Source organism: Perna viridis, chromosome 2 (assembly GCF_037379345.1).
Source record: "Perna viridis isolate PV_CMFRI_1.1 ecotype Kerala chromosome 2, ASM3737934v1, whole genome shotgun sequence".
In the NCBI taxonomy this organism is placed as follows: domain Eukaryota; kingdom Metazoa; phylum Mollusca; class Bivalvia; order Mytilida; family Mytilidae; genus Perna; species Perna viridis.
In genome coordinates, this window is record NC_142446.1 from 13,448,032 (window position 1) to 13,471,988 (window position 23,957).

Sequence of the window (23,957 nt, forward strand, 5' to 3'; positions counted from 1 at the left end):
GTCTTTATTTTAGAGTAGTCATATTTCAATAGTCACCAATCACAACCTCTAATTAAAAACCCTTTGTTCTTAATTACTTTTGATCACATTTTTTTCAATTTTTATTTTTTTACCTGTATTACCTGACACTTCAAAAAGTTGGATAAATGGTAATGAAACATTTGGGAGTGCATTTGCAATGCATTTCATATACTTTATATCTGGAATTACTGACACTTCAGAAAGTAAAGAATGCCACTTCTGCATTTCAGATAACATCTTGAATAAGATTTCATGGAAAGACAGGTGTGTTTTTCCCTGATGATTCACTAAATGCTTGATTCTTACAGCAAAATTCGCTTAAATGTACGAATTGTTAATAAATCCATTCCTAACAATAAAACAAAAATTATATATTTTGTTTTTGTTTATTTTAACAAGTACAATGTACAATGTACCCAAAGAAATATACAACATGTGTTAATGTGCATATAGTTAGTTGTATCACATTAAGATTGCATTGACTCTAACACACAAATAACAGAGGAGAATAAAGTATGAACATTATGGCTTTGTATGTTTATGACTAACAGTATGACTTTTAATGTCATTTGACAACACAAATAAAATGCTTTACAGGGTTCAGCTTGATATGACTGCAGAAGTCAAACCAAGAACAGGCATATAGACACAACATTAAAGCTTAATATATCTGTATATTTAGATGGTAATAAAATGTTAAACACAGCTTACATTTCTGAATAGAATGTAACTAGTCAAAGGACTCTACAGGAGATAAGCAATTTATCAGCCCCTTCTTGGGCCTGTTTTCCTACATGGTATGGCTTTAAATCAATCAAAACTTTCCTTTTTTGACATTTTCATAGAAATACAGTTTTAAAAAAAAAGATCCTTACACTTTACAAGAGTTTTTGCTCTTAAACTGGAACTTAAACTTATTTTTCTTTCCTACACAGTTTAGGGCATGTACTCTCAAACAAATCCAAGTCACACCTTTCAGGTATGACTAATACTGGTACACTTTTAATAGAGATTCACAGTTTCATTTAAGATATACAATGAAATTTTATAGAATGCTGTGTTTGTAGGTAAATTGTGTCCATTACCCTAAAATCAGTACCAACTTTCAGCCTTGAAAAATCTTATCCAGATTTAAGATGTTCCATTCCATAAAAATCAAGTGTCCAAGAATGATGACAACAGCACCTGACTTCAAAATTTTTGTTATGAAAAAAATTTGGAAAAAACATAAAAAATAATTATATGAAACCGAGTCATCTAAAAGTATGAGGCATGTTTTGAAAAAACAACTATTGTAAAAGAAATAAAGATAAAAATTCAATGCTGAGCATCTTAAATGATTAGGGAATGTTTTGCCCACTGTACCATGTAGGTCAAAGTAGAACTTACTGTGATGCAATAATAAATGTAACTAGATAATTAAAGTGAATGTCAGCCAGTTTTATTGCAACACTTATCTCAGTTTTACATTTTTGAGTTTTTCCCCTTTAGATATTTTATAATCTATGGATGGAGAAAAGCTGCAAGGACTATCATAGTTTGACATAAATATTTGGTTAATTTATTGTAAAGATAGCAGTGAAAATTATTGAATGTCCTATGTGTACTTAAATAAGTTTCAATATTTAACATGTGATCAAACTTTCTCCCAACCAAATGTCCCAACACTCCACTCTTGTGATATATCTTTGACATCAGTTGGAAAATCAATCATCCAGTCAAAAATATTATTTTTATAAATCATTTGAAAATAACAATTAATTTTGGTGAAAATCAATGTAGTAACAGTAGAATCTTTCATGAACAACCAATATATGATTTCTTAAGCCAACACAGCTTGCAGAATCAACTCAAGCATGAAACTTTGGTTCTTCAAAACCGGTCAATAAATTCAGATATTCATCTTTCTAATAAATGATCCAATAAATGTTTTGAGGCTCTCAACATATCAATTAAACTCAGACTCTTTCACCTAACACACAAACACATCAGTTCTTAGATTATGTACACACAATTTTTCTACATGTTTTTCAAGACACTGTAGATTCATGTTCCCTTGTGAACAATCTTGGTCCATTCTTCTGTAAAATCTTGTTTGTGGTTTTCAGCACCAATACCAAAATATATTGTCTAACTCACAATTATGACATTATTGTCATTACCTTCTGCATCAGATTTGGTAGGCTGAAATTTATATAATAATATATCAATGAGACAGACAAAAGCATCACAACTACAATAAAATGCTTTACTGAGTGCAGACAGATACACACACAGAGGTCGAACCCTGAATAGATTGGGAAAATATGAACACAAAATTGAAGCTTGATACAGCTCTGAATTTTTATTATGATTAAATGTATGACACAGGTTACTGTAAACTGTGAAATTTCACGACAGTTTTATTTTTGCAATTTTCGCGCCAAGATTCGTAATGTGAAAACTAAACTGTCACAAATGTTTTCTTTGAAAAGAACATTACAGTACAAGTTGATGAACGATCTTGAAGTTGGAAAGTGTGAAAGCTGATTAATAGCAAAAACTGTAAAAAAATTCTGTTTTATATTACGGTAACATTGTACCCAAAATGGAAGCAGTCAAATAACTTAAATACTTGAAATAAGACTTTAAAAGATGACATGGACTGACAAACATATGGACAAACAAATGCTTTTTAAAGGTACCAAAGTTTTATTTCTGTAACTGCAAAGTTATGAAAAAAAATAATAAAATCAATACCTAGTACAGAGATCAAACCCTGAACAGACGGGGCATGGATGGACACACCACTCAAGCTTGATACAGCTCTAATTTTGATTGTAATGAAATATTTGACACAGAAAAAGAATTTGACCAGAATTGAAGAGGCCTTTTTTTTTGTCCCTTATCCCTAAATAAGCACAACCCCAAAAATGAATTTCAGCCTTCTTTAAAGGGAATGGCACCTTTTGCTACAATTTCAAAGAGATCCATTCACTTTTTCTCATTATTATCTGTACATGAGGAAAATACTTGTTTCTTGCCCCTCATTCTTTATCAGTTCAAATCACAAACCCGGTTATTCTATTGTGGTATGGCACTTTGTAGTACCAATTTCAAAGAGATCAATTCACTTGTACTCAACTTATTGTCCAGAAATCAAAATCAACTGAAGCCTCTCTTTGGAGGCACCACATGGGACTTATTCAATTACAGTAAATTTATTGTCCAGAAACCAGGCAAAGTGCTTGTAAATGGTGAGATGATACACACCCTTCCCCTTTTAAGAAACCATATTGAAAAAAAAAAAAACAAACAAACAAACAAAACATAAATCATTCTGATGGAAAAGAAAAATTGGGAGGTTCACAATGGCATGATATTACAAAGAACATGTGAAAATTTCATCAAATTACATTCAGTGGTTTATAAGGATTGAGGGATTAGAAGATGTTTTGCATCAGGAAACCCAAAAAGTTATTCTGATGAAAAAATAGGGAAGGAAATACATTAAAAATAGCACTGTGTTGTGGAGATTTTGAGATAATTTCCTCAAATTCCATACAGCAGTTTCAGAGGGATTGCAGATTAGAATTAGGGACAGACAAACGAAAGGACAGCAAAAAAATGTATGAGTAGACACAGCATTTTTTCTTCAAACTGATTATTTCAATAAGTTGTTTATTACCTGATTTGTATTTACAACCCAATTGTCATCAACAATATACTTGTATAGGTATTCTCCAACAGGCAAATCTACTGATACAGTAAATTTATCATCACTGAAAAAAACCCCGAAAACATTTAAAATAGCCTGAAATGATGCATAAGACACTGGTTAATGAAAACCATAAGAATAGGATAAAAATATATAACAAAAATATGGATATCTCAACACTTATGTGTCAACTATTGTTCAGGAAGAGATCATATACAAGCAGTTCTCGAATACAAAAATAGCAATGTAAGGATATGATGTCTCCTGAGTGTAAGTATTTTATTATAAACAGAATAGAAAACACTTCGGAAGGCAGAGTTTAACTCGGCGGCGTTTCTAGAAAAGCAGAGGACGCTACCGGTGCACCTGGTCCAAGCTCCCAGTTTCTAGTGGAGTCCAAGTTGCTCATTTGCTTTTGTTACTTTGTATGTATGATTTTAGTTACTTTATGTCCTTTGTTGTGTATGTCTGTTTTCTATGTCTGGTCTTTGTTCCTGGATTACATTCTTTTGATTACCGCTATAACCTTGGTTCTCTTGATAACTCTTTAAAACAACCACAGAAGTTAAACCCTTAGCAGTTGGCTCAAGTATGAACACTACATTTAAATTTGATACAGTTCTGAATTAGGATTGTGATTATAATTGTGGTATGAAACTAAGTGTTTATTTTTTTTTGTGTAGAGTACCCAGAGGAACATCAATACCAACTTTCATTGAATTCTGCCCAGAAGTTTAAGAAAGGAAAAATTGAAACAATTTGTTAAGAATCGACAAATGATGACAATGAAGACCACAGACACCAAGTGATGGAAACAGCTCACATGGTCTTCGATCAGGTGAGCTAAAAAAGTTTTCTATCTTGATTACAAAAAAAAACAAAAAAACTTTCACAAATGGATAAGTAATAGGAGGATGGAAGACAATAAAAATATTTCATTCAGAGAAGAAAAACATTGAAAAATGTATCCCCACTAAATGGTGTAACAGCTTGACAAATATGGAGGCTAAATTAATATTCATATCCATAGCTTGATTGATTCAGACTGACTACTTGACAATGATTAACAAAAACCTTGATAGAATTCTTTGCAGGGCACAGCTTGATAGAACCATAAAGGTTGCACTATTATCATTTAGAGCAAGTATGGGTACAGCATTCTAGCTTGATACAGCTCTGAATGTGGATTGTGATTAAATGTTTGACAGGATAGTTTTCTGGCACAGAATAAAGTGGTCAAAGATACTTAAATTTTGCGATTTGACATAATAATAATTAACATATAAAAAGTTATGAAAATGCTTATTTCTGACCCCTTATACCTAAATGATAATGGCCATAGCCCCTCAAAGGGCAGGAAACCATCCTTTAGAAGTATGGAACCTTGTACATTTTCAAAGAGATTCATACACTCTCAGTCGTTATTGTCCCGAAAACCATGAAAATGCTTGTTTTTGGCCTCTTTTGGTCCTTAATTTCTTAATTGTAAACATTATAACCGCCCAATATCAATCTCTGTCTTACTGAAATGGTATGGAATTTTATGATTCACTTTCATAGACATTGATATAATTACATATTACAAAAGTAAGCTGCAGAAAATGTTTGTTTTTTTGTCAAATTATCAACATCACATAAACAAAAGACCATTACATGATAATGACACAAAGCTCCAAACATCAAGACCTAGGACAAGTGGCCCGACTTACATAAATGTTTCACTAGAACCTGACATAGCATTCAGATTAGAAAACACATTGAGAGGGCAAGATAGCCATGATACCCTCAATAATGTTACTAGAGCCATCCCCAGGTTGACAGCAGACACGACAAGTGGTTGTATTATAAATGGTACATTATATGGTTTTTCAAATTCTATTAATTGTGTTTAGCCCAATTTAGGCATGATAGATACTCATTTACAAATTCCAATATAAACTAACTTTAATACCTAGTGTTTTTTTTAACCCATTTCATCCCACATCCCAATGAAAATAAAAGAGAAAGTGTGGAATGGGATTAACATTGATTAAGGTTTACTTATGGGTAATCTAGAAGAGAATCTTACAATAAAGAGCAGTTTGTTGTCAGTAGTCAAACAAGAGGCTCCTAGGAGCCTGAATCGCTCACCTGGTTAAAGTTCATCTTTCAAGGGCAATAAATTTAACAAGTTGTCCAACAATTTTGACTCAAGAAGACTTTGGTAGGACTATCATAAGGATCATTTCAGTGATAGAAAGTTTCTTTCTATCTATTATAGTTTTCAAGATATTGGCTGAAAACTGTAAAAAAAAAAGAAAAAGAAAAAGAAAAAACGTTATTTTTTATCTTTCAAGGGCAATAACTCTTACAAGGAGTCACCTGACAACTTTGATCCCTAAAGACTTTTGAAGGCCTTATAATAAGGGTCATTTCACTATAGAAAAAATTTTGCTAAACCTAACGGTTTTGCAGATATATGTGAAAAATTACTGTCTGACCCTATGTTCTACTTTTAGTTACAGTGGCCATGTTTTTCGATGGATCCTATGCAGGATACCCAAAGGAACATTCATATCAAGTTTGGTTCCAATTGGTCAAGTAGTGTTAGAGGAGAAAAGTTTTGAAAAATTGTTAATGACGTCAATGGACGACGATGACAGATACCAAGTAATGGCAATCTAATTCTATGAATAACATACAAATTTGGAACAATACTTTCATGATTTATGCAAGCTAGAAAAATGACCAGAAAAAGGGCTTAAGTATTTTAAATATATGGACTCAATAAAATTTGCTGCATCAATAGGTTCCAACAGAGGTTGGATTCACTATGATGAGCAGTGGAGTCCAAGTTGCTCATTTGCTTTTGTTACTTTGTATGTATGATTTTAGTTATTTTATGTTCTTTGTTGTGTATATCTGTTTTCCATGTCTGGTCTTTGTCCCTGGATTACATTCTTTTGATTAGCGCTATAACCTTGGTTCTCTTGATAACTCCTTAAAACAACCACAGAAGTTAAACCCTTAGCAGTTGGCTCAAGTATGAACACTACATTTAAATTTGATACAGTTCTGAATTAGGATTATGATTATAATTGTGGTATGAAACTAAGTATTTATTTGAAACCAGAAAAAGGCTTGTTTTTTGTCATTTTAGGTTTTCAAGTTATGTTAAAACCATAAAAAATGTTATATTGGCCTTTCAAGGTCCATAACTCTAAAAAGGGTTTTTCACACAACTTGCTCCCTGTGAGAACTTTTGTAGGCATATTCAGAAGGATCATATCAATGACAGAGAATTTTTTTCTATTTTGATTTTATAGAAATAACAAAGAACCACACACACACCCCCCCCCCCCACAAAAAAAAATCCAGATATTTTGCCTTCACACAAAAAATGATTATTTCTTGCCTTTCAAGGGCAATAGGTTAGCAAAGAATTGTTATACAACCTGTACCATGTGAGGACATTTGAAGGACAACATTTAAAATTGTCTTTTTATATCACAGGCCCTTTGGACCATGATTTTTTTTATATCACAAAAAATAATTATTGAATCAATTTGTTTCCATATTCACAGACAAAAAATCTGAGCATAGTATAAACAGTATTAAATAGCATGCAGACATGTCTGCCTGGCCTAAAAATCTAAAAATAGCAACGATGGCTACACACTACCCCAAAGACATTGGTGACCAAATTTGGTAATAGTCCCCTGAGAGGATTTAGAGGAAAATATTTCTGAAGATGATAATGGCCACAAAGTGATGAGATTAGCTTACATGGTTTTTTGGACTAAAGTTTCCTAAAATATTGGTGCAACCTCTTTTGATTTACAATTTCCAAAAGTGAAAATCCCTCATTTTTATGGATGAAGTCCCATAACTTAAAATCAGAACTTTATTATCAAAATGGGGCTTCCATCAATATGAATTATTAATTACCCAAAGTTTCATTAACATTTCTGCAAGAGTTTTTGAGTTACAGTCCCAAAACAGAAAATCACAACATTTTTGTGTCCCATAACTTTGCAGATGTAGCTTGATATGACCACAGAGATTGGACCCTAAATAGTTGGGGAAAGTATGGACACACCATTCAAACTTGATACAGCTTTAAAATTTGTTTGTGGTTAGATATTTGACACAGGATAGGTTTAAGTCACAATCTCCAAAAAAATTATCCAAACCTTTCTTTAGGGCTACTGCACTTTGTGGTACAATTCATTCCTTTTTACTTATGTTATTGTCCAGATATAAATAAAAGATGTTTTTTTCTTGTCCTTTGTGACCCTTAATTCTTAATCAGCTCAAGAAAAAAAAAACTAACATCAATCCCAGACTTCCTTTCCTTGTATGACACCAAATAGTACAATTTAAAAGAAATGTATTTACTCATAACCAAGTTATTGTCATAAGTAAAACTCTTGTTTCTGGCCCCTTTTTGGTCTTCAATCCTAAAAGGTTCAAACCTTAAACCCAAAAGTAAACTTGTTATGGCCCCTTTTTTGACCCATAATTCCAAAACATTTGGGTTCACTACCCCAAATATCAATACCTTCCTTTATCTAGTTGTTTGGAACCTTACATGTATGTTAAATTTTATAAAGATAATCAAACCATTTATTCAAGTTAGTGCACAAAAACCAAGTGTCTACAGACAAGGACAATGACAGACAACAGTGACAGCGTAATACCATTATACAGTTTTAACCTCCAAATAAATTCCAGTCTGTGGCATAGAGTATTATGAAATAAGATTACAGAAATTTCTATTCTTTATTGGAGTAATATAAGTATATTCTATGAAATGCTGGTTTTTAGCCCTTAATTTTAAAACAGTTGGGACCATAACCCCAAAATTCAATATCAACCCTTCCTATTGTGGTATTGAAACTTATTATAAAATTTTATTGAAATCAACCTACCAATATTCAAGTTATCCCACAAAAACCAACTATCTACAGGAATGCTTGTTTAATGGCCCCCTTTGACCCCCTTAAACAGTGAGGGCCAAAACCCCAAAAATCAATACTAATCTTCCTTTTGCAGTTTGAAAAGATCAACCAACTAATAATCAAGTTATGAAAAGGAAACCAAATGTCTACAGACAATGCTGAAATGGACATGACGATTATGGCACCATACCAATATAAAATAACGAATTATAAAAAGTGTGTGGGGGTGAAAAAGGTATGAATATAAGTACTAATTAACAATATCATAACAATACATACTTCTTAACAAGTTCTATCTTTTCTTTCCAATCATTAAATGTACCAGAAACTTGCACTGATTCTGCTGAATCCGTCCAAAAAAATTCTGTTGGTTTTTTTATCTCCTGAAAAAAGTTGATTACAACAAAAACATTATAGTATTGTACATACAAATGGAGAAAAATGTCTCATTTGCCATGTTACTTCTTGACCTACACTTTATAACGAAAAGATTATTATGAGAGAGAATAAGAAAATAATTTTTTTTTTCTTAAAGAATGACTCAGATGCTTACATAATACATAGTTAAAAATGAATGATAATAGTGTTTGACACGTGTCACGGAATTGCATTATTGTTGTTAGATTACTACCGGATTATACTCACTTGTTATATGATGGTTGTCACTGGCGAAGCAGGACAGGCTTACCCTTCCAGAGCATCTGATGTCACCCCCTTTTTAATGTGGAAGTTCATATTGTTAGTGCTGTTTTTTGTGTGAGGTCTTGTTTCCCTTAGGCCAAGTCAACTTAAATGTTAGTTTCTTATCCAACCTTCACAAAAAATCTGGGACAAGTGGGAAGATTTTATTTTTTGTTTTTTATTTCTTACCAGACATTTGCTAGCCTAATTTTAGCAATTTTTGGTATAGATATGTTCTAAATCCATAGTCACATCAGTTTCAGAGAAGAAAATTCTTGTTAGTCACTAAGAAATGAAAGATTTGTGTGTTATAGTATCTCAAAATCCCAATTTTTCTTATTTTTGTCAATTTTTAATATACAATCTCCCTTGAAATGAAATGTCTGGAAAGGAGTTATATATGAAATTTTAATTGTCTAAGGCCTGTGACTGAGAAAAAATCATTTGAATGGAATGAAATGTAATATATGTACATGTAACTTGAAATCAAAGGAACAACCATATAACTAAAATCAAATGTTGGTTACATATGCCACTCCATGGTTGTGGCATAAAAAGTCTCTATTTTAACATGAAGAAAACTGTCAAAGCTATTATTCATTATCTATATAAATAGACAAGAATGTGGGAAAAAGTTTGAAACCTTGAGATTACCTAAGGTCTAATTAACTAAGGTGTTATCTGTTGTAATCAGTACAAAACTTATATGGGTAATAACAGATGATATAGTCCTCACAATGGTAATCAAAACAGGTTTAATTACTGAAAGATTGATGTCAGTCTAACAGGAATCTATTGTGTAAATGCAAAAATGGTAGACCCATGGGACTTACACTCTGCCTCATCACCTTGTGCTGTAGAGAAACCACATGGTTAGACCATGAATCCAAAGTTCATCCATTGTTTATAATTTCTTGACAAAAGTTTAGAACTACTTTTTTTGTTTTTGAAAAGGGCCATATAATTGGGGTTCATCCCTGGCTTATTACATCATCCTATTATAGGTTACACTTGACTCATTCTTTTTCTTGAACAATAGGAAGATAAAGATAATGAAATATAATAGACTGAATTAAAAATAAAAAGCTGCACCTTCAGTAAATGCTACATCAGCCTCCTTTAAACTTGTCTTAATACTTAAAATGAATATTTGTTATTGACTATATATTGGTGAATGAAAGCACTGCTCAATTTGTTTGGCTCCCTTAATAAAAAAAGCATACCCCTACAATATGCATCTATTCACATGATAAGGGTTGCTGTCAGAAATGAATTATTCACCAAAATGTTAAGGAATTCAATGAAATCATACTTGAGTATCGGTAATAGTCAAAACTGGAAAACAGAAAATCCCCCCATTTTTGTATAAATAAAGTCAAAAGAAATAAACAATTCACCAAACTTTGATGAAAATGGTACTTTTGTAGGAAGCATATATTAGATTTAGTTCGAAAATCTGAAAACTTCCCCTTTTATATGAAAAGAGTCCTGAAACTCAAAAACAGAAAATCAGAAATGATTAAAAATAATGGAAGGCAGCTTACATCAACAACAAAAAAACTATTCACAAAAATCAAATGAAACAATATGTCCCACAAAGAAAGACATGCATATTTTCTTCTCGATTTGAAGGACAAGCTTCCAGGAGAATACAAATACCACTTTGAACCTGTGAGCTGTTAATGTCTAATTTAAAATGTTTGCTCATTGCTTTATTTTTGCAACAGGGAAGAGTTTTTTTTCCATAAAACCTGGCATAGCAGTGACAAATAAACCCACTGAGATAAATACCTCCTGTTTTTGCTCTTCTTGATTTCCTGCAGATGTCTCATCTGTTGTTTCCTACAGCAAATTAAAAGCAGAATCAAGTAAACGTCATGAGAAATAAAGCATTTTTATTCTTCATATATATTCATATATATTTCACAGACAGTAGTGAGGAAATGAATTATATAGCTGTGATAAACAAGTAAATAAAATACAATCAAGTTTAATGGTTCATCACTTTTTTAATGAATAAGAAATTTAGGTGATTAGATTGCCATGCTTATGAATTGGAACTCATAATTTACAAGTCCTTATGAAATATTTATCTAACCAAGAACATTGTAAACAAAAATCACAAAGATGTTTTACACATGCTTTAGACAATTAACAATTGTTTAAAAATTTTTTGTGAAAAAGAGTTACAACAACAGATATGTAATTAGGATCTAGTCTCCATAGTGTACGGTCATTTGCACCTAAAATAATTCCCACTCTAGGATCAAGTTAAAGTTGTGAGCCTGCAGATGAAGAAAGCTATGCATAGACAGATTATATCAGAAAAAAGGGAAATTTTCTTTATACCAGATAAGTTTTGAGACATTTGCTTTAGTTCATTACATGTGTTTATCACAGTAAATAATAAGGACGGGTAATATGTTTATTCATTTTTTTTTGGTTTATCACAGCAAACTGATACCAACACTTTAGTACATGCAGAAAGCCATTTAGTACAAGTTTTAATCACAAGGAAGAGATAGTTAAACTTAGTATGACCTATGACACAAAAAACTTCTCCATCTGTTGTAGTATTGAATTTTACAACATAATTCAAAACTTACACAAGAGCTTTCACTGAAGATTCTCAAGAAGAAAAACACTGTGTCCACCTTCCAGTTTTAATACCACATTACCTATTACTCCTATAGACTTAATGAAGAACATAATGTGATGGAAAAAGCATTTAAACCAATATAATCTCAAATTAGTTCAATGCTTACATACATATTTAAGATGTTCCTTTTATGGAAAAATTAGACTATTTTTTCCCTACATTTATCTAAAGCATGTTGAACATTATATTGTGGATGGTACCTACTTCGTGTAATCTGTAACTCAGAAAGTGTTAATCCAATATTACCAGTATTCAAACTCTGCACAATGTTAATACACATAATGAAAATGTGCACCCCTATTATGCAATTTTACAAATATTTGATATGAATTTTTAGCTTTTAAACTTAGCCATTTTTTTTAGCAATATATGCTACCATTCGAACACCTATTTGAGAAATTTGTAACCCACACTGTTGGTGTTAATATATACATTCTGAAGATATTTATGTGCTGACACATATATGACTGTGACACAGGTCCACACATGTTATGGATTTAGTTTAGTCACAGATTATGCAAAGAGGATACCTCCCAAACAGACAAATGGAATCAAGCAGCTACCATTGGTGACCATTGTTGATTTGTTATAACTATACTACTACAGCTTAGTAACAGGGTAGAATAATCTGTCCATCTGTTCTGCAGTGTTGCAATATACAAGGAAGTAGCATAATGATTTAAGCCACAATATTACAAAGTTTAATCCGAATTATATCTTCGACAATGATTGTAACATTTCAATTACCTGTTGTTCTGTTTTTAGTGGTTCTTCCTGAGTTGTTCCTTCAGTTGTATTTTGAGTCTTTGGTTCATTATCATCTGTTGTGTTTTCCACACACTGCTTTGTTTCTACAGACTCAACTAGTTGTGGTTGAGTCTCTGCAGTTTCTTGAACCTGAGGTTCTTCTTTCGATTTGGACATTTCCTCCAGTGTTTCTTCTGTTTTTTGTTCATCTGGTTTCTCTTCTACTTTTTCTTCATTCTGTGTTTCTGGTGTAGTGTCTTCAGGTGTTTGCTCTACTGGTTCAGATGTATCTTCTTGTTTTTGTACATCTGGCACTTCTCTATTATTCTGTTCTGATTTTGTATCAATTTCTAATTGTTTCTCTTCAGAAGCTAGTGCATCACCTGACTTGCATTCTTTTTCTTCAAGCTGTGGCATAACAGTCTTTTCTGCTTCAGACTGTTGTTCTTCAGGTTTAGATGCACTTTCTGAAGTAGAGTCTGATTTCTCATCATTTTTGGATTCACTTTGTTCTACAATTTTAGATTCATCTTTATTCCTTGTATCATCTGTCTTGTTCTCTGTCACAATTTCAGAATTTTCCTATTCATATGGAAGATATATATACATATATGTTGACAATGTATCTTACTAAATATTGAAACAATCTACCGAGTGGTCTCAGAAAAGGTATGTCCACATGGTTTTGTGAAAATCCAATAACTCCAACAAGTAATGATCAAAACATGGTACTGTCATTTTACAGGAATGCATCATACCAAATATTGAAACACCCAAACAAGTTGTGAGATACCATTACCAAGTCCATATATCAACTTGTAGTGGGAATAAAAATACTGCAAAATTTGTTATATTTTCTGCTCTTGGTTTCTCTTTCAATTGTTATTATTTTATTGCAACAAATATAATTCAAGAATTCACCAGAAAAAAAATGTAACAAAACAAGGAGACATAATGACACTTAAGTCTTATCAAAACAACTGACAGTTATATAATTAATCAAAAATTATTTCTGAATATTTCAGCTTCTTTGTAAAATCCAAGGTAACCAAGGTTGAAGGCAAGTCAATAAAATGTTTTGCATGGTACAGATTGGTATGACTCTATACATTTAGAGCAAGTATGGACACAACATTCAAATTTGATTGAGCTTTTAATTTGGATTTTAATTAAAATGTTTTACAAGGTTCTGACAAGAATGAAAGTGCTCAAGAACTTTGAAATTTAGTTTTTAAGTACAGGAAATAAGCAATTTATACAAAGTTGAAGAACATTCTTATTTCTTGCCCTTTTTTTGTTCTTCATTTCAACATGACCATTAACCTTTACATCTATCAATACCTCCTTTTATGCTGTAAAACATAATATCAATTTCATAGAGATCCACACACCTTAATTTGTTCAAGGCATTACCCTAAGAAAGAAAAACAAGTTAGTTTTAATCCCTTATTCCTGCATGGTGATACTATTTCATAGTGATACTAAACATATACACATATGTATGTACTCAAATTATATAGTTAAGTTCTTTTTGCCCCTATATGACACCTTTTTCTAATCAGTAAGAGGTATTACTCTGCCCCTATATGACACCTTTTTCTAATCAGTAAGAGGTATTACTCTAAAAATCAATCACAACCTTCCTTTTTTTTTAATGGAACCTTATAGTACACTTTCATAGAAATCCACTTTTATACAAGTTGTTTCTGGACATCAGTATCTAGTACTTGAATCTGACCCCTTGTTTTGCCCATAATTCCTTATTTTTTCTAGTCACACATTCCAAAATTAATATCAATATTCCTTATTTGGTTTGGCACATTGTGAAACAACATCATAGAGATCCATATTAATTATACTTAAGTTTTATAGTTAAATTTTAAAAAATGCATTTTCTGTCCCTTTCAGGTCCCTATTCCAAAACTATTGGGACAATAACCCCCAAAGTCAATACAAACTTTCCTCTTGTGGTTTAGAAACTTGTATTAAAACTTTCCCTGCACAAATTATTTTTCAGTAGAATAAGTAAATAAAATCCTCCTACATGGTATCAATAACTTGAAGTGTAACATACCGCTTGTTTTGTAACTTCAGTTTGTCCAGGTTCTTCTTTGGCCTCTGTTTGTCCAGGTTCTTCTTTGGCCTCTGTTTGTCCAGATTCATCTTTTGCCTCTGTTTGTCCAGGTTCATCTTTTGCCTCAGCTTGCCCATCCTTGCCTTTTATCTCAGCTTGCCCATCCTCACCTTTGACCTCAGCCTGCCCACCCTCACCTTTGATCACATCTTCTCCATCCTCTCCTTTGATTTCAGCTTGTCCACCCTCACCTTTTATCTCAGCTTGTCCAGCTTCATTATTTGAATCCGTTTTACCAGCATCTCCATTTACTTTAGCTGCCTCATCATCAGACTCTGACTTCTTTTTAGGCTTTCCACTTTTATTTCCCATTATTAAATTCACTTGTTTTATCTATCTGTAAATACAAAAATTACACATATGTGCCTATGGTTCTAACAGGAAAATAAATACATATGATAACAATGACTATCATTTGTGTAATAATAAATAGAACATATTATTATCACATTAGACCATGACCCTTCAAGTACATGCATCAGATGTACAGACTGGAGTAACCAGTGAATAATCTTAACCTCATTTGGCTACAGTTTGAACTACACATAACAAATTAAAAAAAGACAACAAAAATGCATAAGCATCTTAAACTCCTATTTCCTTCTGTAATTAAGTAGAGGTGTACAAAATACAACGGAAAACAGTGAAAGTACAGCAGGATTTGTTTAGAGTGTAATATAGTGAAACCTGAACTGACTTCCTTTTGTACAGCAAGATTTGTTCAGAGTGAAATACAGGGAAGCCTGAACTGAACTCCTTTTGTACAGCAAGATTTGTTCAGATTGAAATACAGAGAAGCATGAACTAAACACCTTTTGTACAGCAAGATTTGTTCAGATTGAAATACAGAGAAGCCTGAACTGAACTCCTTTTGTACAGCAGGATTTGTTCAGAATGAAATACAAATACGCCTGAACTGAACGCCTTTTGTACAGCAGGATTTCTTCAGCAGATGCTTAGTTTATTCTGGCTTCAAATGAATCATAACTGACTCAAATGAAGTCTGGTTTAGACAGGTTTTTTTATTATTTTTGGTTAAAGTTAGAAATGTTATTGTCTGCACTGGGTATAATTCTTCATATTCTGACTTCTAAAATATAAAAAATGACATGACATAAAACCAAGGCAAAAAGAAGTATTACACTGTTTTAAATTCACTGAATTAGAGACTTTCAAGGACTTACAGCCAACTGTCACTGAACATTGCAAGGAAGTATCATTTTTTTCTTTCTAAATTTCCAATAAACATAACTCCTTCCCAGGCTGTCTGATTTGGTTAAAATTCATCATAGGATGTAAATTAATATAAAATTAAAAACAATATCAATTAAAGGGTAATATACATTCTAGAAGCCAGATATTGCTTAATTTTTTTCAGCATTCAGATAACCTTAATAATGCTTACTTATTGCCAATTAAACCAACAGGGTACTTCCAGGGTTGTGAAACCAAGAACTCCACTAAATTAGAATAGAATGCTTTGCAATAAATAACATAATATCACTGTAGAGGTCAAACTTTAAGCAGTTAAGGAAAGTATGAATAAATTAATCTAGCTCTGTATTCAGACTGCCGTTAAATGCTTGATACAGCATAAATGTAGGTGTTGAACACATATTGAAAGAGGTAAGTGAACTTAAAAACTTGAAGAAGGACATTTATCTAATTAGGTCCATATTCAGAATCTAAACATGATTATATTCAGCATATAAAAGAACTCCTGTAATTCATTTTTTGTAGTTAAATTTTTGAACCCTGGGGTTAGATTCAACATATCAATTAACCCAAAAATCAAAAACTTTTGTAAAAGTTCAATTTTTTTAATGAGGAGAACCAAATTGTAAAAATGGGCCAAAATAAAAAATGTAAATACAGTTAGGTTCATCACATCTTTAAATAGAACCCAAAGAGTTCAATTCTTGAAGGGGAGATCAGCTGATCACTATGTATCCTATTTTTGGCCAAAGTATGGCATGCCATTCATTCTCATCAGATATATGAGAGATAATAATTGAACAATTAACAAAAACTACCAATTCACATCAAGAACTTTTAAATAAAATCATTTTTCTGGATATTGACAAGAACAAGAGGCTCTCAAAGAACTTGGCAAACCACGCCCTATTAAGTAAGTAAATGTATCATGCTTTGTTACCATGTTTGAAACAAAATGCTGAAAAAGAGCATATATTGATGAATGCTGTAAATTCAACTGAGTACCTAGGACACTGTAAAATGTAGGAAATGCGTTTTTAAAACCTCTGGAAAAAATTGGGCAAAAGTCTCCCTATGGCCTGTTATTCCCCAGGTCTGAGGGGGCATTGGCCCAGTTTACATTTGCTGAAAAAGAACATGAAATAAATCAAACCATGGCTAGACAACATTTCCATCATCAACATTCAAATCTGAAGATCTTGTTTACTATTTAAACCAAATATCGTTGAAATCAAAGCAAGTATAAGAAGAGGCTCCCAGGAGCCTGAATTGCTCACCTTCTTGAATTTTGCCTTTCAAAGGCAATAAATTAAACAAGAAGTTGTCCAACAATTTTGACTAAAGAAGTCTTTGGTAGGACTATCACAAGATCTTTCCAACAATTGAAAGTTTCTTTTAATCTATCATAGCTTTCAAGATATTGACTGAAAACTATTTTTCCCCTTTCAAGGGCAATAACTCTTACAAGGAGTCTGGTCTCACTAACCACTTCCGGGTCAAATGGCCACCCCCTATGTAGTACCAAAAACACACTGAACCTAGACATATGCATTGTAAGTGCATTATTTGTGTGTATTATGATTAAAAGTAGTCAAAATAAAGCTGAGAATGTGTACTTTAAAATCATATATGTAATTAACTACAAAAGTGTATGAATATTGTTTACATGTGAGTAATTTGCCTCCATGCTGTCAGTTAGCAGATCAGGTAAAAATGTGGATTTTCAGTATTATTTATTCAAGTAAATTTTGTGAAGATTGTACCATTAGCATAATGATTTTGGAGGCCTTATTTTCCAAGCTTTGCAACGGTATGCAACTTTAAGATGACATTTGTCCTGGGAATTCACAGTGAGACTTTGAAAATTACTTTTATAACATGTAAAGTAATGGAAACGTTAGAAGTGGTTAGTGAGACCTCTGAAGACTTCTGTAGTCCTAATAATATGGATCATTTCAGCTACTTAAAAAATTTGGATAAACCTAACCGTTTAGGAGATATATGTGAAAAGCTACTGTCTGATCCTTATGTTCTATTATTAGTAACAACGGCCATGTTTTTTTTGACGAATCAAAAAGTCCCACATCAGTTCTATGCAGTATACCCCAAGAAACATTCATACCAAGTTTGGTTTCAATTGGTCAAGTAGTGTCAGAGGAGAAGATTTTGGAAAGAAATAACATTAAAAATAGCAAAAATCGTTGAAAAAGGGCAATAACTCCAACATGGCTTAATGGATTAAAACCAAAATTTGACCAGAGATAGATCTCATCATGCTGAACACTTACCCCATCAGAATTCAGCTAAACCTAACGGTTTAGGAGAAATATGTGAAAAACTACTGTCTGACCCCTATGTTCTATTTTCAGTAATGGCAGCCATGTTTTTTGACGAATCAAAAATCCCCTCATCATGCAGGATACCCCAAGGAACATTCATACCAAGTTTGGTTCTAATTAGTCACATAGTTTCAGAGGAGAAGAGTTTTGTATAATTGTTAGCAATGACGATGGAGACGACGGACGCCAAGTGATGGCAATAGCTCACATGGCCTTTGGCCAGGTGAGCTAAAAATTAGTGGGGAATGGTTGCCCAGAACAAACTTTTTGTCATCACCATTCAACTAAGAACACAATGTTTTTTAAAGAAACCAAAAATCATTGGGAAAATGGTCACAAAATGGCAGCCTAAAAGAAATTTCAATACTGCCAATCAACTTAGAATATCATGTTTGACTTATGAGTAGCTTTCTTCTTCCATTTCCATTATTCTATAATTGAGGAAAAAATAGCAAAAAAAAAGCATATTGACCCTATGTTCTATTTTTAGAAACAACAGCCATGTTTTTTGCCAGAAGAAAAATTTTAAACGATAGTTTGTGCAGGATACCCTAAGAAACAACACACTTACTTTCACTGAATTGTGTACAGTAGTTTCTGAGAAGACCACAGATAGATCTCATCATGCTGAACATTTTTACCCCCATCAAAATTGGCTAAACCTAACAGTTTTGAAGATAAAAGCTATTTTGCAAAGCTTCATCCAAATCCATTCAGTAGGCTCAGAGGAGAAGATGTTTGAAAAATTGTTTACAAGGACGACGACGGATGCCATGTGATGGCAATAGCTCACATGGCCTATGAGCCATGAACTTTCTCCCTTTCCTTAAGTTAAAAGCAACAAAACAAATGCATCAGAACAACAGGGTTTGAACCGTGAGGTTATCTAACACCACTACTTACCAAGTAGGTTCAATCTAAGGTGTCACATATTTCTTCTTAATACCTAACTGTCACATATGAAATATGACACCCAGTCAAAACAGCCTTCCTAAACAACTGGCATTTTTCATCATAATTTTGTGGATAATTTATATCTCCTAATCAGATTAAAGTGACAGTTATGCCCTTTTAGATACTATTTCTTTTACTTCAAAATTGAATAACAATTTCACAACTTTGTGATCAAATACTTAAAATAATGTGCATAATAATAGTTGTCTAACAACCTCCTCGTGTTTGCTTCTAACAGTAGAATTGAGTCCAGGTTGCTCTTGTGCATGCTATATTAGTTATTTCATATTCTTTCTATTTTCTTTGTTATCCCTGAATTATTACAGTTCGAAACTTGGTTCTCTTGATTTCCCTTGCCAGTAAAGCAAAATAATTAACCTCATAACTGAATGAAATGGAGGGATGGGCTACATGACACACTCACACTGTTTTGTCTTCTATAACTATTACTAACAAGTAATAAATTAACATTCTATAATCTCTCAGACAGATCTTCAAATATGTAAAGACTAAAATATTCTGGACATTATTTTGCATTTCTAATACTGAGTGAAAATAGCAAAATTAGAACCTCGCAAAATGTCCTGCTATAAAAATCTTTAAACATATCTCTTAAAAAAATCTCATTTGCAGAAATAATAATTCAAATATCCACTGAAAAGACAACCAACAAAAAAGGCCAAACATAAATAAAACCCTCAATAGTGAGTATAAATTACCATCAATACAAGATTGATTCAGCATCAAGTATCAAATAATACAGCAATGGATTATTAATGTAACATATGTACATGTGTTACACAAACCTGTCTGGAATCTCACTTCCATCAATAAAATAAATTACTATGTGAACATTTTACATATTCTTACACAAATCTTAAAAATATCAATTATTTCTGTTACCATGGAAACTGGATATCAAATCAAGGACACACAGATTTTAATTGATCCTACAACTTTACATCCATGACAGTAACATTTATAATCAAGTAAAGCTTCCCTATAATTGCAATGAATGCATACATAAAGAAATATATAAGATTCTGATAAGATGCAATTCCCTATAAATTTGTCCTACAAATATTTGTTGCTGTGGAAGTATGTATCACTAATTAAAAATAATAATTGAATAAAACATTAAAAACATACCTGTTGTGCAGCAGTATTGTTATTGTTCACATTTTATAAATTCCATTGATCAAGCCTCATCCCAGTGTATGATTTATATACACCCTACAGCTAAATACTGACCACATTATTGTCACAGTATATCTTATAGACTAAATGTGAACAATGACATCACTATCAAGTTATCTGTAATAATCATAAAACCCCAAGAAAACCTAACACCTGCATTTAACTGCCCTGCACTAAGCAAGATTCCACCCCACCCCCACCCCCCCCCCCCACCCCTAAATAAAAAACTATTCAGAGACAATCCATCATTTTTACTTGATTAAAATTGGACACTTAAACAGGAATATCATCTATTGTGTGTAGACCAAATACAATTATAATTTAAAGGGTGTAGATCTCTAACTAAAACTACCTTCTTATATAATACTTGTTTTAAGGTATTTCTTATAGAATGAAGAAAACTGATACTTCTTATAAATTTTTTTTTTTTAAATTCAAGGATGATTTAATTTAAACATATTTTTTTCAATTAAATAAATTAATGAAAAGGATTGAATATCCTCTCCTGGTGGATGATAACTTCTAATTCTCAAATATGACAGATAACAATGCTCTATTTTGCCACAGCAGTCATGTGCACTTATAGCAAAAAGACAAATGAAAGATCATTTTGAAATATGCTTCCATCTTATTTTCGTAACGGTTAACAATAAAAAGGTATTAACTTTTTTGCTATAAACATTGAACCTATCAGACATAAATAATAACACAGCTAATTAAAATGTAATTTAGAAATTGTTTGGTTTGGCCATATTATTTCAGATTCCTAACATTTGGGTAAATGCAAAATTTATTAATCAGAAAATTTACATTCACCAGTAAAATAGGAAACAAGTTACAAATTATCTTAAATATCTCAAATCAAATACCAGTATGAAATCATTGTGAAAACAAACAAAATATATCAGAAAAAAAATAGACCACAAATTCTCAATACAATGGTGCATATCAACACCAATTAAACTTTTAAAAAATATCAAACTGGGATTTAAGAAAGCTATAGCAATGTTGAATAGCTTGAGATCTTGAAATTGTTGAACAACTCAGATCTTGAATTGGTGAGCTAAATTTTAGCCTAAAATGGGCATTAAATCAAGAGTAAATAAATGTGTTCCAAAATTAAATTTGACCCTAGTGTTTTGACAAATTTAATGGGCCACAGACAGCCATCTACTCATAATTTATCATTATATTGTTGACAATGCAAAAAAAAAAAAAAAACAACAAAAAACAAAAAACAAAACAAAAACAAAACATACACAATCAGTATAACATGTAGAATAAATAAGAGGATGAAACCTGTTTTACCTGCTTTAAAATACAGACACCATGTAGAATGTGACTCTTCCTGGTGAAGATAGACAGGATATACATATTTAATATTTCCTGAATTTTATTTTATTCTTATAGGATAGATAAGTGTTTACATTTATACTTGTAACTGTTATAATCCCTGACAGAGTCAAAGGATGTTTAGACAAGATAATTAGACAAAAACTGCTATTTGTAAATGTCACTGATTCAAACTTAATATTTATTCTGTAAATTAACAGTAGGACATGACTAAATAGTGCAGCCTAAATGGTGACAATATTTATCACAGAAAATCTTCTGTAACACCATCTGCCACAGAATAATCTTCCTTGACACCATCATACAACAGAAAATCTTTCTAGACACCACCTCAAACAGAGAAAATATTCTGTAACACCACCCCACCACATAAAATCTTCCGTGACACCACCCCACCAGAGAAAATCTTCAGTGACACCACCTTACCAAAGAAATTATTCAATGACAAAACTCAACCACAGTAATTTCCTTGATGCCACAGAAAATCTTCCTCAACACCATCCAACAGCAGAAAATCTTCCCTGAGACCACCCTATCACAGAAACCCTGCAGTGACACCACCATCCTAGAAAATCTTCCTTGACACCAACAGAAAATCTTCCTTGACACCACATTGCCGAAGAAAATCTTCTTTGACACCACCCTACCACAGAATAAATTCCCTTAATAAATTAACACCAATTTAAAACATTTGTGGGAAGAGATAGCCAGATAAACCATGTACTCCCAAATACCCCTATGAAATACTGAAGTTTCAAAATTCAGCTATTTCTTATTTTGGCAAAATAAACATCCAACAAGATTTCAAAGATGTAGCTCAAAAACTATGGGAGGAGATAACCAGACAAACCATGTACTGTAAACCCAGTAATTTTTGCTATTTTTGCTGAGGACTAATAGTATATGGTATGACACACTGTGGTATCATTTTAAAGAGATCCATTCATTTTTACTGTTAGGACATTAGGAAAATGCTTGAATCTGGCTCCATTCTGGTCCCTCACTTTTGAACTGTTAAAGTGAAAACACCAAAAATCAATCCCAGTCATGTGGTCTAATATCTTATAGATGCCAATGATGATAACAGCATAAAAAAACCATCGTATAAAAACACCTTTCATTTATTCACTATTTCTATGTAAATGTGAAGACTACTTCCTGTAACCTGCATCTAAGACTCAACTGTTTAAGTTATACACTAGATGTTTACATGTTGACTTTTAAAGTATTAACATCCAAGCATGTTTGATTTTTCAGCTATAAGGTCAACTGAGTACTCCACTGTTTCAGGTGATAAAGCATTAATGTTTTATGTTCCAACTTACAGCTAAAGCTTCCAGCAGAAAAACCTGCCACAAGACAGATAAACATTGACATATTAGATGCCACAAAACTGATAAACATGGACAGAATACACACCACAAGAAAGATGATAATTACAGGATAAAACTACATGTTTGGCCGCAAAACAAATACACATGGACAGAATATATGCCACAAGACAGATACACATGGACAGAATATATGCCACAAGACTGATACACTTGGACAGAATATATGCCACAAGACAGATACTCATGAACAGAATACATGTCACAAAACAGATACACATGGACAGAATACAATGTCACAAAACAGATACACATAGATACTGTTCACACTGTGCAACTAAAACAAGGTTACTGTCATCTAAATAAATTGGTAGGACTATTGATGATTGTAGGTTTTTTGTGAAAATTATTACAATTATGTCATCTAGAAAACACTACTACACACTATTAACTACAATGACAATTATGATAGCACATCATGTCAATACACATACACAAATCAAATTTACATTTAGGAAAATAGATAACATATATGAAGAATACTTACTGAAACTGCACTAGCTTTAATCCTTCAGGAGACTGAATCATTGGATATTGATTATGACTCAACCCCTGTCTACACAGGTCAGCTACAAAATACTATAGGCTTAGGTTTATTGGAGTTAATTTGTATCACTTTTATCTATGAA

General features: G+C 32.3%; 1 protein-coding gene across 5 annotated transcripts; it reads right to left on the reverse strand.

Annotated features, from left to right (window-relative positions):
* Positions 1-388: 388 nt before the first annotated feature.
* On the reverse strand, positions 389-23,955 carry LOC148623713 (uncharacterized). 5 transcript variants are annotated; one of them, XM_088565756.1, is made up of 7 exons: positions 23,816-23,955; positions 14,820-15,216; positions 12,746-13,327; positions 11,131-11,181; positions 8,938-9,041; positions 3,689-3,782; positions 389-2,205 (listed from the first exon to the last, which is right to left on the reverse strand). In XM_088565756.1, exons 2-7 carry the CDS (start codon positions 15,189-15,191, stop codon positions 2,152-2,154), a joined length of 1,257 nt encoding a protein of 418 aa, XP_088421882.1. In that variant the 5' UTR covers positions 15,192-15,216; positions 23,816-23,955; the 3' UTR covers positions 389-2,151. The 5 variants fall into 5 exon arrangements, with proteins under 5 accessions (XP_088421882.1, XP_088421881.1, XP_088421884.1 ...); XM_088565755.1 differs by lacking the exon at positions 23,816-23,955 and adding an exon at positions 21,893-22,030; XM_088565758.1 differs by lacking the exon at positions 23,816-23,955 and adding an exon at positions 20,537-20,649.
* Positions 23,956-23,957: the final 2 nt, after the last annotated feature.